The sequence below is a fragment of the Haliotis asinina genome, chromosome 13, assembly GCF_037392515.1.
Source record: "Haliotis asinina isolate JCU_RB_2024 chromosome 13, JCU_Hal_asi_v2, whole genome shotgun sequence".
Classification (NCBI taxonomy): Eukaryota; Metazoa; Mollusca; class Gastropoda; order Lepetellida; family Haliotidae; genus Haliotis; species Haliotis asinina.
This window is the reverse complement of record NC_090292.1, coordinates 3,228,760-3,242,045: the sequence shown is the minus strand read 5'-3', so window position 1 is coordinate 3,242,045 and position 13,286 is coordinate 3,228,760. Positions and strand designations below refer to the sequence as shown.

The 13,286-nt window shown below is 41.4% G+C and overlaps 1 protein-coding gene across 4 annotated transcripts in view; it reads right to left on the bottom strand.

Annotated features, from left to right (window-relative positions):
- Window positions 1-1,766: 1,766 nt before the first annotated feature.
- Window positions 1,767-13,286, bottom strand: part of LOC137259228 (mucin-2-like) — a 31,534-nt gene continuing 20,014 nt past the window's right edge. For 3 of the 4 annotated variants that reach the window (XM_067796851.1, XM_067796852.1, XM_067796850.1), the window contains exons 4-9: window positions 12,728-12,864; window positions 11,154-11,319; window positions 6,529-9,675; window positions 5,631-5,690; window positions 5,270-5,351; window positions 1,767-4,304 (exon numbers count right to left, since the gene is read on the bottom strand). In XM_067796851.1, coding sequence (XP_067652952.1) covers window positions 4,082-4,304; window positions 5,270-5,351; window positions 5,631-5,690; window positions 6,529-9,675; window positions 11,154-11,319; window positions 12,728-12,864 — 3,815 coding nt within the window. In that variant the 3' untranslated portion in view covers window positions 1,767-4,081. Of the gene's footprint in view, window positions 4,305-5,269; window positions 5,352-5,630; window positions 5,691-6,528; window positions 9,676-11,153; window positions 11,320-12,727; window positions 12,865-13,286 lie in introns of those variants that run through there. The other variant, XM_067796853.1, reaches the window with a different exon arrangement.

The window sequence follows — 13,286 nt, the reverse complement described above, 5'->3', positions numbered from 1 at the left end:
CATATGAATTCCATATGTATAGCAGTGAATGTGAACAGCTGCGTGTTGGTGTAAACTGGGTTTTTTTGAGAATCCGTCAGTTTGTACCGAGTTTCCTTATACACAAATATCAATGAAAATGATATTCACGGACGTGTAGATCAGCCAAAAACAAAGATGCATGAAAGCAATTCTGTGGAGCAATGGATCGCTATCTTGTCCATATTTCAAGAAAATAACAGTCATCACAATTATTACTGCTGTCCACCAGGTGGTGTTGAAGTCAGTACCTCGTATGACCACCCCCGGCTGCTACCACTGCCCGACACCTCCTGGATACAGATATATTGAATCAGCCGTTGGATGTTTTGTTGTGGAATCCTTCTCCATTCCTCCTGCAACATGTAGAACAACTGTTGAAGATTCTGTGGTGGATTACAGTGTTGACGTACCCGTCCATCTATATGATCCCAAAGGTGTCCGACTGGGTTTAGATCCGGGGATCTGGAGGACCAGGGGAGGGTAGTGATGTTGTTACTGGCCAGGTAGTCCACGGTGGCACGTGTCGTGTGGGGCGGTACGATGACGGTCACGTAGATGGGTTCCCGGATGTACCGGTCTTGGGCAGGTGTGGTGTTTCTAGGTCTACCTGATCTTTGACGGTTATTAGTCGAATTTGTTTGACGAAATCGATCCCACAATCGAGTTATTGTGCTGCGATGAACGTTGAAGATGCTTTATACCTCACTCTTTGATTCGCCAGCTTGCAATCGTCCAATTGCCTGATTTCGATCGGCAGCGTTGAGACGTCCCATTTTCGTGTACAGTACTTGCAAAGATCGTTCATTTGGGTCGTTAGGTCGTTTGTTTGATTTTACATGTGTGTACAAAATTGTAAGTATCATTTTTGAATTGCATTTTGCGTTTCTATTTCTTTTGAAGAGTGTATATTGATATCATGTCAGTAATCGTTTCAACGTCATGGATTAGCTTTACAATACATCAATTCATGAGTAAATAGTACCTTTAAACAGAATGACAGTTAACAAAATCTAATTAAAAACAGTTGCCCAAGTAAATGGACACAAAAACACTAGTGAGTCTAAACCTTTGACGAGCAGTACACATGGATAAAATGGAAAATAAGGAAAATGTTACAATCGAGCAAGTGCTTCGTATGATTTATATGAATGTGTGAAATTTAAGTTTAACACACGTGTTCGAGTAATATAATGTTTCTATGATAATATATTTCTATGATAATATCTGTCTATGATAATATATGATAATATATTTCCATGATAATATCTGTCTATGATAATATATGATAATATATTTCTATAACATCTGTCTATGATAATATATGATAATATATTTCTATGATAATATATTTCTATCATAATATATTTCTATGATATCTTTCTATGATAATATATGATAATATCTTTCTATGATAATATCTTTCTATGATAATATCGTGCCGTCACAAGACTGTTTAAACAAAGACTGTCTGAAAAAACAAAGGTTGTTACCTCTAATCTTCCAGAATGAACAAAAAATGTCGGTCTTTTCGTGACAAATATTAGGTTGCAAACATGACACACATACCGGTCGGCCAATGCACGTGTGTGCGGGAACATGGTAATTCATCACGTAATAATACCACACAAAAAGCCCCATCAGTGAGCTGCAGGTTTCGGCGTGACGACAGTTGATTGAAGCACCCGTAACGGCCATATTTCAGCGCTATGTTTCACCCAGGTCAACGAGCTAAGACAGCAGGGAAATTTATGAAATCATATGAAACTTTATTTCTCAGTTAACATTACAAATTTAAAGGTCGTTGTGCAAACTACAAAATGTCAGGAAGATACAAAGATAAATGCACACTCCCCCTCATGTGCAAACTCAATTCAACTTCCCCCTAGCGTGGACATAAAGAGAAAACAATCGAAATACCGAAACTGGAGAAAAGCGAATCTCTACATTTGTATATGTACAGTATTTTGCCTCCTTTAAATTCCGGAAACCTGATTGCGTCATAATCAAAGCAGTTTCATCTCCCTTCCTTTTGAAATACCACTGCTAAACACAGTGTCCGTTCTGAGGTGATTTTATCACATCCCGACGGTGGGGTAGCCCACTGGTCAAGCCCAATACCCGGGTTCTAATCCGTATATTGGTACGATGTGTGAACCCATTTCTTGTGTCCCCGCCGTGATATTGCTTGAATATTGCAAAAAGTGGCTTAAAACTACTCTCACTCACTCACTCACTCTATCACATCCACAGTTTGGGGATGGCTGTATCTGTATCGAGTTACTATCGAGCGAGTAAATCGCCACTGTCTGTAACTCATTCACTTTGTCTTTCGCTCGGGGGAGTAATGTGATTAGACGATAGATAATGTTACTTTATGGCAACAAGTGACAGAAAACAAGTACAAAGGTCACAATGAGACAAAAATGTATATCTCCCCAAAGCCACGAGACAACACACAAGGGCACCAATCAACAAATGGTTTAGAGAGTGTGAGACTAGATCCAGGAGTGTGTTCAGGACGGTGTAATGCACATTTCAGGTCATGTTTAATATAAGCGTGTAGCCACCAACAACCTGAAAGCTCCAATACGTAATATAAATATATATATAAATCCCTTTCTGAATCTCAACAAAGTAGAAATACTTTCGCGGCCTGCAGAGAAGTTAAATGTCACTAAAATGTCACTCTCTCACTCTCGGCCTGGATATTTCGTTGCAAAAACAAACGATACATTAATAGAGATTCGACTCCATATCAAAAAATGAAACAACACCTGATTTAAATATAAACTTGGAAAACTGTTTAGCACCATCCCTTCAGTATTCATATATATCAATATTCGTACATCTCAATATTCTTACATATCAATATTCTTATATATCAGAAGACATCTTGACATACTTAAAAACAACATCGTTCTCATTTTGAAAAATATCCAGTATACGAAGATATACCACCCACCTCTCTTGAACATGTGTTCTAACAAGACGATCTCATGTGCTGAGCAATCACAAGAAAAGATATGCAGGCAGTTCGTCTGGAGACACTCTGGTCTATCGCCGAGGTGACGCTAAATATTGCCACAAACACATTCAGTCACAACGCTAAAAATTCGAAATTCGAATTCGAAATGTGTCTCAAATTGCGCGTTTTGATATTGTTTCACAAACAAACGCAAATTGTCATTCATATATGAAATATGTACGTGGTGCAGAGCGTGTACATGTGTATATACAACAGCCAGCAGAAAAGTATAAAAATAACAATTATTTCATCGACAGTTCAATCAGTGTTTACAATCAAACTGACTCTTTCTCCTTGTATATCCATGTGTGCAGTAATGACGTGTCATACTTTGTAGGTTGGCAGTCATGCCATTTCAACAGATCTGTGAAGGCGTGGTTAGCATCAAGCATATCAAGTCAGCACATCAGTTGAGTCAGTCTTGATTCTCATTCTTGGTCAAAGAGAGAACCGCTGAATGTTCCACATCATTTCCACACCACATAATCTTCTGTGTTGAGTGAGCTGTTTATGCTTCTCTTTGCACCTTAAGATCAAATCCCTTCCTTGCAAATGATACACACGCGCTACTGCGCAAGATAAACACTCATTCTAACCTATTCCACATCCAGTTAATCTGCTGCAAACAACCACAAATGTTTACGTCATCGTGAGCCTATATATGTCAATGACGTCATAGACGCACCCGCCGTACCTGTGATATCATAATGACGTCATAGACGCATTCGCCGTACCTGTGATGTCATAATGACGCCATGACTTTAATATCGTCATGCATATAGATGTCACAAAAGGTATCCCAACATAAACAGGGCTCCTTTCACGAAGCAACCTTTACTGAGGTTATATTTTAATCCTTAACTCCCATGCTTTAACATTGCACTCAGGTAACCTTAGTGACTTACGAACAGCTTAGTTCTTGGTGAAGGAGGCCCATGATGTCGCTAGTCCTTCCGCGCATCACTTTTGTCATTACAGCTTTGCTTAACTTTTAAGTCATGTCTATCACAGTCACCACTGGTGCTGAAGGGTTGCCTACAAAGGCCCCTTTATGGATTCTTCCCCTTCAAACACATAGCCATTGTTGAAGTAATACATTGGCATGTCTGCGTAGTAGGCGCTCCGCCATGTTGAATAAGGGGTGTAATAAAAAGGTAAATATGCAACAAACGGACGAGGGATTTTCAACGTGTCAGAATCTGTTCCGAGGCGAGAAGAGTTTGTGGATCTTGACCTCGACCGAAAGGCGAAAGGATACCTGGAAATCAAATAGACAGTGTTAATCACTCACTCATTTGTGCCTGTGAGTTCAGACCAAAGAACCAAAGAACCATTTCCAAAGAGTCAGATTAGAACTTCTCGATGTTTCGACGAGGGTCCACTGTGAACAGAACCAGAGATATTTTACTGCTCTGGGTGAATTTTTGTATTCAAAGACATAAATGTAGTCCGAAAATACTCCGATAATCACCAGCCAGGTGTTAACATGTCGCACGCTAAATTCACGCCACAAACCCTCCTACTGGGACCCGTGAAGATCTTCATGTGAACCAGTTTTCAGTAACCCATGCTTGTCATAAGAGGCGACTAACGGGATCGGGTGGTCAGAATCACTGACATCGTATCCCCACTGATCCTCATGCTGTTGATCACTGGATGGTCTGACTTAGACTTGCTTATTTAGAGCCCGCTCACATCTTGTTGGAGCATTGCTGAGTGCGGTGTAAAACACCAACCAGCCAAGCAATCAATGTGAACATGGATCAGTATTGAGCTAACAGGGAACAATGCTCCGCTTTGGGTGTGTTTTGTTTTCGAATCCAAAGTCATTAGTGTAGCAAACTACACTAGTAATGACTGGAGTCACGTGTGAAAGCTTGTATTCTCATGCCTCAGAAGGTGTTCATCGCTGCATGCTTGTCGCAAGAGGAGACTATTGGGTGATCAAGCTCGCTGATTTAGTTGACACGTCATCGTATCCGAATTGCTTACAGCGATGCTCCTGCTATTATACACAGACTTATCTCTTTCAGAATCTTCCAAATGCAATTATTGCTTTTCATACAAGTCACCACCATGGCGCAGAGAGACGGGGTTTTTTTTTTGTTAAAAATTGGTTTTGACATTCCTGCGAGCAAAGTTTGAAATACCAGGAAATGAAACTGTAGGTTGGATAGTTCCCGAATAAAAGATAAAGTAGGGAAAGATAGCTGGTCGACCTACCTTCGGCACAGCAATGCTAGCAGTAGTATCATGAGGCCCAGGAACAACAGGCCTGTTACAACAGACACTGTTACTATTGTCACTGAAATATAAGTGAGTCGGTGATTAAATAATGTACACCTTATTCATGGTAAGAGTGTCTCTGTTGAGAAAAAGGGAAAAAAGGAAAAGAAATGGTTCTATTTGTGTTCATCATCAGAGAATGCCTGAGTTAATTGTGTGCGACAATTGCACTACTTGGCATATCGTCCAAAATGATGCCTGTAAGGACGGGGAATTGTGAACTAATCATATTTGTGGGTGTACTGTACATCGCTCACCCACTCAGTCATTCATTCACTCACTCTCATTCAGGACTTACCTGTAGGTGTGCCCGTTATGCCTGGGGTACGATCACCCTCGTCCTGGTCACCGCCACCCCCTGGGAAGAAATACAATGTATTGTATGACATATTCATCGATATAGGTAAAAGATTACTACCTTTATTATCCGTAAAGTGAAACATAAAAATCATATGTTGTACACGTGTAATAAACCCTAAAACGAATTTCATTGGTCAGTTATCCGACCATGACCTCTATGACGCCATTGGAATGTGGAACTACCTTTTTCATTCACAACGTTTTACTACAAATTTACTACGAATGTTCAGTCTCGCTACTACCAGAACAAATCAATGAAATGCTATCAAATACGTTACAAACAAGTTCAAATATCGAAAACTGAGTTCGGTTGTTCCCCGGGTACACACAGAGTACTCGTGCATTAGATAATGTATATTGACATTGTTCATTAGAATCCCTATTATGATTTTTTCATTTATTTTAAAACAATATTCAGGTTGGGAGTTCGAGTCACGAATCTGGAAAAAAAGTTCAGATTGGGGATCCGAATCCCGAATCTGAACATAATATTCAGAATGGGAATTCGAATCCTGAATATGATACAAATATTCAGGTCCCGAGCGCCGAATCCGTTTCTAACTTCATGCTGCTGTCGAGACGCACCACTTCCAACATGCTTGATCGGGTTATTGATCACCATTTTAATTGTTAGAAAAATTGGAAAGCTGTAAACTTGTGAAATATGAGTTCAAATGAAACAAAAAAACGAAAAAGGACTCCTTGCATTTTACTGAGAAGGCACTATAGTTCTGAGAACCCCTTGCTAGTAGGGAAATGGCATGTGAAAACTGGCAGAAAGTCTATCCTGAAACAGGTTGCATACTGTTTCTTGTTTTAGGTCTTATGATTCTCACCTGCCTCATCTTCGTCGTCGGTCGAACCAGCTGAGGTTGCTGTTGTGTTGGAGGTAGTAGGTGTTGTCATTGATATATTTGTAAGTGTATGTGCTGTGGTTGCTGTTGTTTGAGTGGTTGTGGTCGTACTTGGCGTCATCGTAGCAGTTGTGGCCACCGTAGTTGTTGTACTGGCTGTGATTGCGGGTATTCTTGATGTTGGTGGCATTGACGTAGACGTTGTAGGTCTGGTATTTGCAGTTGTGGTGGTAGTGGTAGTTGTAGATGTAGTTGCTGTAGTAGCAGTTGTTGGTGTTGTTGTAGTGGTAGTCGTTGTTGTAGTTTCTGGTATTGTAGTAGTTGTACTAGTGGTAGTTGTAGGGGTTGTAGTGGTAGTTGTAGTAGTTGTTGTAGTGGTAGTTGTAGTAGTTGTTGTGGTGGTAGTTGTAGTAGGTGTAGTAGTTGTTGGTGGCGTGGTAGTAGGTGTAGTTGTTGGCATTGTAGTAGTTGTTATGGTTGTTGGTGTGCTGGTAGTAGTAGCAGTCGTAGTTGTTGTAGTGGTAGTTGGAGTAGTTGCAGTTGTTGATGTTGTAGTAGTTGTTGGTGTTGTAGTGGTAGAAGTTGTAGTTGTAGCTGTTGTAGTTGTAGCTGTTGGTGTTGTAGCAGTGGTAGTAGTAGTGGTCATTGTTGGCGTTGTCGTGGTAGTAGTTGTAGTTGGTGTTGTGGTGGTACTAGTAGTTGTTTGTGCTGTAGTGATGGTAGTGGTTGTTGTTGGCGTTGTTGCAATAGTTGGAGTTGTAGTTGGTGTAGTGGTGGTACTAGTAGTTGTTGATGTCGGCGTTGTTGTAGTAGTTGTAGTCGTTGGTGTTGTCGTGATTGTAGTAGTGGTGGTAGTAGTTGTTGGTGTTGTGGTAGTAGTAGTTGTAGTTGTTGGTGTTGTAGTAGGTGGTGTAGTAGTGGTGGTAGTAGTTGTAGTCGTTGATGTCGTGGTTGTAGTAGTGGTGGTCATTGTTGGTGTTGTCGTAGTAGCAATTGTAGTCGTTGGTGTTGTCGTTGTGGTAATAGTAGTTGTAGTTGTTGGTGTTGTCGTGGTGGTAGTAGTAGTTGTAGTTGTTGGTGTTGTAGTTGTTGGTGTTGTAGTAGGTGGTGTAGTAGTGGTGGTAGTAGTTGTAGTCGTTGATGTAGTAGTAGTGGTCGTTGTTGGCCTTGTGGTAGTAGTAGTTGTAGTTGTTGGTGTTGTTGTGGTGGTAGTAGTAGTTGTAGTCGTTGGTGTTGTGGTGGTAGTAGTAGTAGTGGTCGTTGGCGTTGTGGCAGTAGTAGTTGTAGTCGTTGGTGTTGTAGTGGTGGTAGTAGTTGTAGTTGTTGGTGGTGTAGTGGTGGTAGTAGTTGTTGTAGTTGTTGGTGTTGTCGTGGTGGTAGTTGTGGTCGTCGTTGGCGTTGTGGTAGTAGTAGTTGTAGTTGTTGGTGTTGTAGTAGGTGGTGTAGTAGTGGTGGTAGTAGTTGTAGTCGTTGATGTAGTAGTGGTGGTCGTTGTTGGCGTGGTTGTAGTAGTAGTTGTAGTTGTTGGTGTTGTAGTGGTGGTAGTAGTAGTTGTAGTCGTTGGTGTTGTCGTGGTAGTAGTAGTAGTGGTCGTTGTTGGCGTTGTGGTAGTAGTAGTTGTAGTCGTTGGTGTTGTAGTGGTGGTAGTAGTTGTTGTAGTTGTTGGTGTTGTCGTGGTGGTAGTAGTTGTGGTCGTCGTTGTCGTGGTGGTAGTAGTAGTTGTAGTCGTTGGTGTTGTAGTGGTGGTAGTAGTTGTTGTAGTTGTTGGTGTTGTCGTGGTGGTAGTAGTTGTCGTCGTTGGCGTTGTGGTAGTAGTAGTTGTAGTTGTTGGTGTTGTAGTAGGTGGTGTAGTAGTGGTGGTAGTAGTTGTAGTTGTTGGTGTTGTTGTGGTGGTAGTAGTTGTAGTCGTTGGTGTTGTCGTAGTGGTAGTAGTTGTTGTAGTTGTTGGTGTTGTCGTGGTAGTAGTAGTTGTAGTCGTTGTTGTGGTAGTGGTGGTAGTAGTTGTAGTCGTTGGTGTTGTCGTAGTAGTAGTAGTTGTTGTAGTTGTTGGTGTTGTCGTGGTGGTAGTAGTTGTTGTAGTTGTTGGTGTTGTCGTGGTGGTAGTAGTAGTGGTCGTTGTTGGCCTTGTGGTAGTAGTAGTTGTAGTTGTTGGTGTTGTAGTGGTGGTAGTGGTAGTTGTAGTTGTTGGTGTTGTCGTGGTGGTAGTAGTGGTGGTGGTTGTTGGCGTTGTGGTAGTAGTAGTTGTAGTCGTTGGTGTTGTCGTGGTGGTAGTAGTTGTTGTAGTTGTTGGTGTTGTCGTGGTAGTAGTAGTTGTAGTCGTTGTTGTGGTAGTGGTGGTAGTAGTTGTAGTCGTTGGTGTTGTCGTAGTAGTAGTAGTTGTTGTAGTTGTTGGTGTTGTCGTGGTGGTAGTAGTTGTTGTAGTTGTTGGTGTTGTCGTGGTGGTAGTAGTAGTGGTCGTTGTTGGCCTTGTGGTAGTAGTAGTTGTAGTTGTTGGTGTTGTAGTGGTGGTAGTAGTAGTTGTAGTTGTTGGTGTTGTCGTGGTGGTAGTAGTGGTGGTGGTTGTTGGCGTTGTGGTAGTAGTAGTTGTAGTCGTTGGTGTTGTCGTGGTGGTAGTAGAGGTGGTCGTTGTTGGTGTTGTCGTGGTGGTAGTAGTGGTGGTGGTTGTTGGCGTTGTGGTAGTGGTAGTTGTAGTCGTTGGTGTTGTTGTGGTGGTAGTAGTAGTGGTCGTTGTTGGTGTTGTGGTAGTGGTAGTAGTAGTTGTAGTCGTTGGTGTTGTCGTGGTGGTAGTAGTAGTGGTCGTTGTGGGTGTTGTGGTAGTGGTAGTAGTAGTTGTTGGTGTTGTAGTGGTGGTAGTGGTAGTTGTAGTTGTTGGTGTTGTAGTGGTGGTAGTGGTAGTTGTAGTTGTTGGTGTTGTAGTGGTGGTAGTGGTAGTTGTAGTTGTTGGTGTTGTAGTGGTGGTAGTGGTAGTTGTAGTTGTTGGTGTTGTGGTGGTAGTAGAGGTGGTCGTCGTTGGTGTTGTAGTGGTGGTAGTAGTAGTCGTTGTTGTAGTGGTCGTCGTTGGTGTTGTTGTGGTAGTGGTTGTCGTCGTTGTTGTTGTTATCGGCTCTACTTTTTCCCCGTTGCAATATTCTACAAAAAGATGACTATGTTCACATCTTAAGTGACTAAAACAGGGTGCAAGATCATTACTATCAGCTTCCCCCTTGTTCATAAGCTCATTGTAAACTAACATACTTGAGCGCTAATTTTACTATCGCTGAACCGCATCCGTCGAATATCTGATGCTGTGTATATTTACTACGAACAAAAAGTATGGGAACACCCTAAAATGTGATAGTCATGTATAAACTAAAAAGTAGCGAGGTCAGATATACGTTAAGGTAAATGCAACAATCTTGCGTGTTTACTGGGTACTTTTGACGTCATGTTAGCTTGCAGCCAATCAACCAATTCAATGTTCGTTGAATTTCACTGAAATGAAACATTATCAACTGAAATGAAACATTGTCAGGCGTCCTGTGCAGCTTGAGTATAACTGACCTCACCACGTTTAAATTCATATATGACTATCAATTTTCATGGTGTTCCTATACTTTTTGATTGTAGTTTAAATAGTATGTTTATAATGGGCAGATATTTCGTACATGATAAACGTTGCCGGTCATTGGTGTTTGGTATAACACGTGAGCGAAGTTATCTCTTTATTTATACTTGGCTTTTACAAGTGAAGAAACGGTCACTGTGGTGTATTGATAGACAGGGATGTTCACGATCCGCAACACAGTTTAACAGACCAACGTTAAACACGACCGTGTTGTTATGCATTGATATACCACACAAAGACACCACCTGTAGAATCTGTGAGTACGTTCCCTGAAAGCTATCGTAGCAATGGTGTGTTCGTAGTACCCGTACATGCGTACCTGCACATATAGTACCCGTACATGCGTACCTGCACATATAGTACCCGTACATGCGTACTGCGCATATATTTACGACCGTAGTTGCACTGCGACCGTGTGAGAGAACAGAGCCTAGACAGACTACGAACTACAAGACCTAATGACGTGATTTGTTTCTAAAGATTCAAACATCCAAATCCAAAACAAATCCATGTGATTCAGCCACACAAAGTGGCTGTGTTAAATGCATGTGGTGTATCCTGTCTACACGCGAGGTCAGTGCACTCTCCCATCAGTGTGCTGAGCACACTGTGTTCCTGTGAAACATAAGCACTCACGCTGCTCTCGTATACGGGTATATTTCACCCACACTGCCTTTATGGGACATGCTGATCCATGACTTTGAGCACAATTACAGCAATATCCTGGCAGGGACACCAGAAATGGGCTTCTCACATTGTACCCACGTGGGTAATTAAATCCGGAAACTTAGCGTGACAGGCGAACACCCTAACTACTAGGCTACCACCCTCCCTCCTCCCCTCTGACAGTACATGACTATGACTAAGTGTCTTAGATCAGAGATAATCTACAATCTTTATATAGTCTTCCTGCCCAGAGTCACACCTCCATATAAACCTGTACACGAAGTCTGGTATACTTGAATAGATCTCTGAAGATTAAGGATATGATAAGAAAACGAACCTTGGTTTGTGTCCACTTCGATGCATTCATTAATTGCATCTGGGTCAGACCAGAACTCTCTCGTCGTCCGCTTACGGTATCCTTGCCCACAAACACAAATGGCGTTCTTGCACTCGGCGGAGGGATCAGCGCATTCACTGCTCCTACTGCACTTCTCATCCAGTACCTTTGTAGAGAATACATTGTGTCAGATACGTTGTGTCATCCATTGTGAGAGAGACATTATTCGATACATTGAGACACACATTTTGAGACAAATTGTCAAATGCATTGATAGATACAGTGTTAAATACACTGTGAGATACATTTATGGATACATCGAAAGACACATTGTGAGATATATTATCAGATATATTGATAGATTCATTGTGACGTTCATTGTGAGAGACATTGTTACATACAGTTTGACATATACTATCCCAAAAAAGAAAAGCATAAGCGATTTGTATTATTTAAATCTATTCATTACCTATTGTGTTCCAACAATCGTCAAAATATGTAACAAAAGCGATGATATCAAGCTGCACCAGCAAAAATTCGATTTTACCCAAAAGTGTTGATTTTGATGAGACTTATGACAAAATTAAAAAGGCATCGGAAAGATGCATGAGAAATCAACTTCCACTTGAATTTTGCAGCAAAGAGCATGCACTGTCTGGCTATGAAATTCTAGATTACCTTCAGAAATTGGCATTTGTTTTGAAAGAGATTCAAGGTCAAATCATTACGCCACGTCTTGACTCTACGACAAGGAACATCGCCATTGAACGAATGCACGCTGGAGGTGCTAGTCTTCTGTTGCCAGGAATTTGAATGTTAGTCTGAGCAAGATATCACGGCTTGCAGCTCGTTACAATGAAACAGGTATAACAAATGACCGTCTCCGTACGGACAGACCTCGAGTTTCCACTGCAGCCTAAGATCAGTGCATCCGGGTATTACATTTGCGTGATCGTACGGCCACGGGTGAGAACACAGCAGCCAGGGTGCCTTGACTTCGGAGGATATCCGGTCCAATTGCTCGGAACAGGTTGAAAGACATTGGTCTAAGAACGAGGAAACAAGACGTCGGGGACGTGCTACGTCGTCACCATCGCGCTCAACGTCTCCGTTATCTAAAAGTATTCACTTGGTTGTATAGACATTCCCTTCTTCTAAACTGGTGTAAAATGTCATGCACTAAAGTCTGTTTGGAGACGAGTCATACATGCTTGAAAATAAAACATTTGCGCAAGAGATTTCTGACCTGTGCGTTTCTTTTTGGGATAGTATACACTGTATAACGTATTTTAATAGATGCATAGTTAGATACATTGAGACATATTATCAGATATATTGATAGGTACATTGTGCGATACATCGTGAGATTCATGTTATCTTATCAAATGCTTTGTTGAATACGTCATTAATATATTGTTAGACACATTGTGACACACAATGTGTACGATATATTGTGACACGTATTGTGACATACACTGATAGATCCTGTGTTAGATCCACTGATAGATCCCGTGTTAGATCCACTGATTGATCCACGGTGAGATATGCGGTTTGTTTGGGTGAGTGCACAATACCTTAAGACCCTGATAAGTACAGGTGTTGTATTCGGTTCTCCGGAAGAACATCTGACAATCACATCGCCCCCTGCTGCAGAACGCCATGATGGAGATACACTTGACATTGCGGTTGCACGGGTCGGATATGTTTCCGGCTGAAACAGATGAGGACATTCTGTGCTGAAGTTCAAACAGTTCATAGCTCGGATATAGCGCGAGAAACATCGACATGATCAGCAAGAACAGAACTGTGGTTATGGATCTGTTCACTATCTGTACAATAATCTTCAGTTTGTGTGCTCATATGCATTATTACCAACTGTTAATGTAAATTCATCCGCATCTACAAACTTACCTACGTACCTACATGACTTTATATTTTAATATATAATGCATGCTGAAGCGGCCATTCTGTTGGTTATTGGTATATTCCAATGGACACTTTGCATCGCTACTAAGAGATGTTAAGGCCTTGTTCAGTCTACACACTCAACATTGGATCTTCCGTCCATTCGTTGAATGTAATTCTGATAATGACTTGTGGGATAAAAACAATAATGGTTTGTGGGATAAAAAC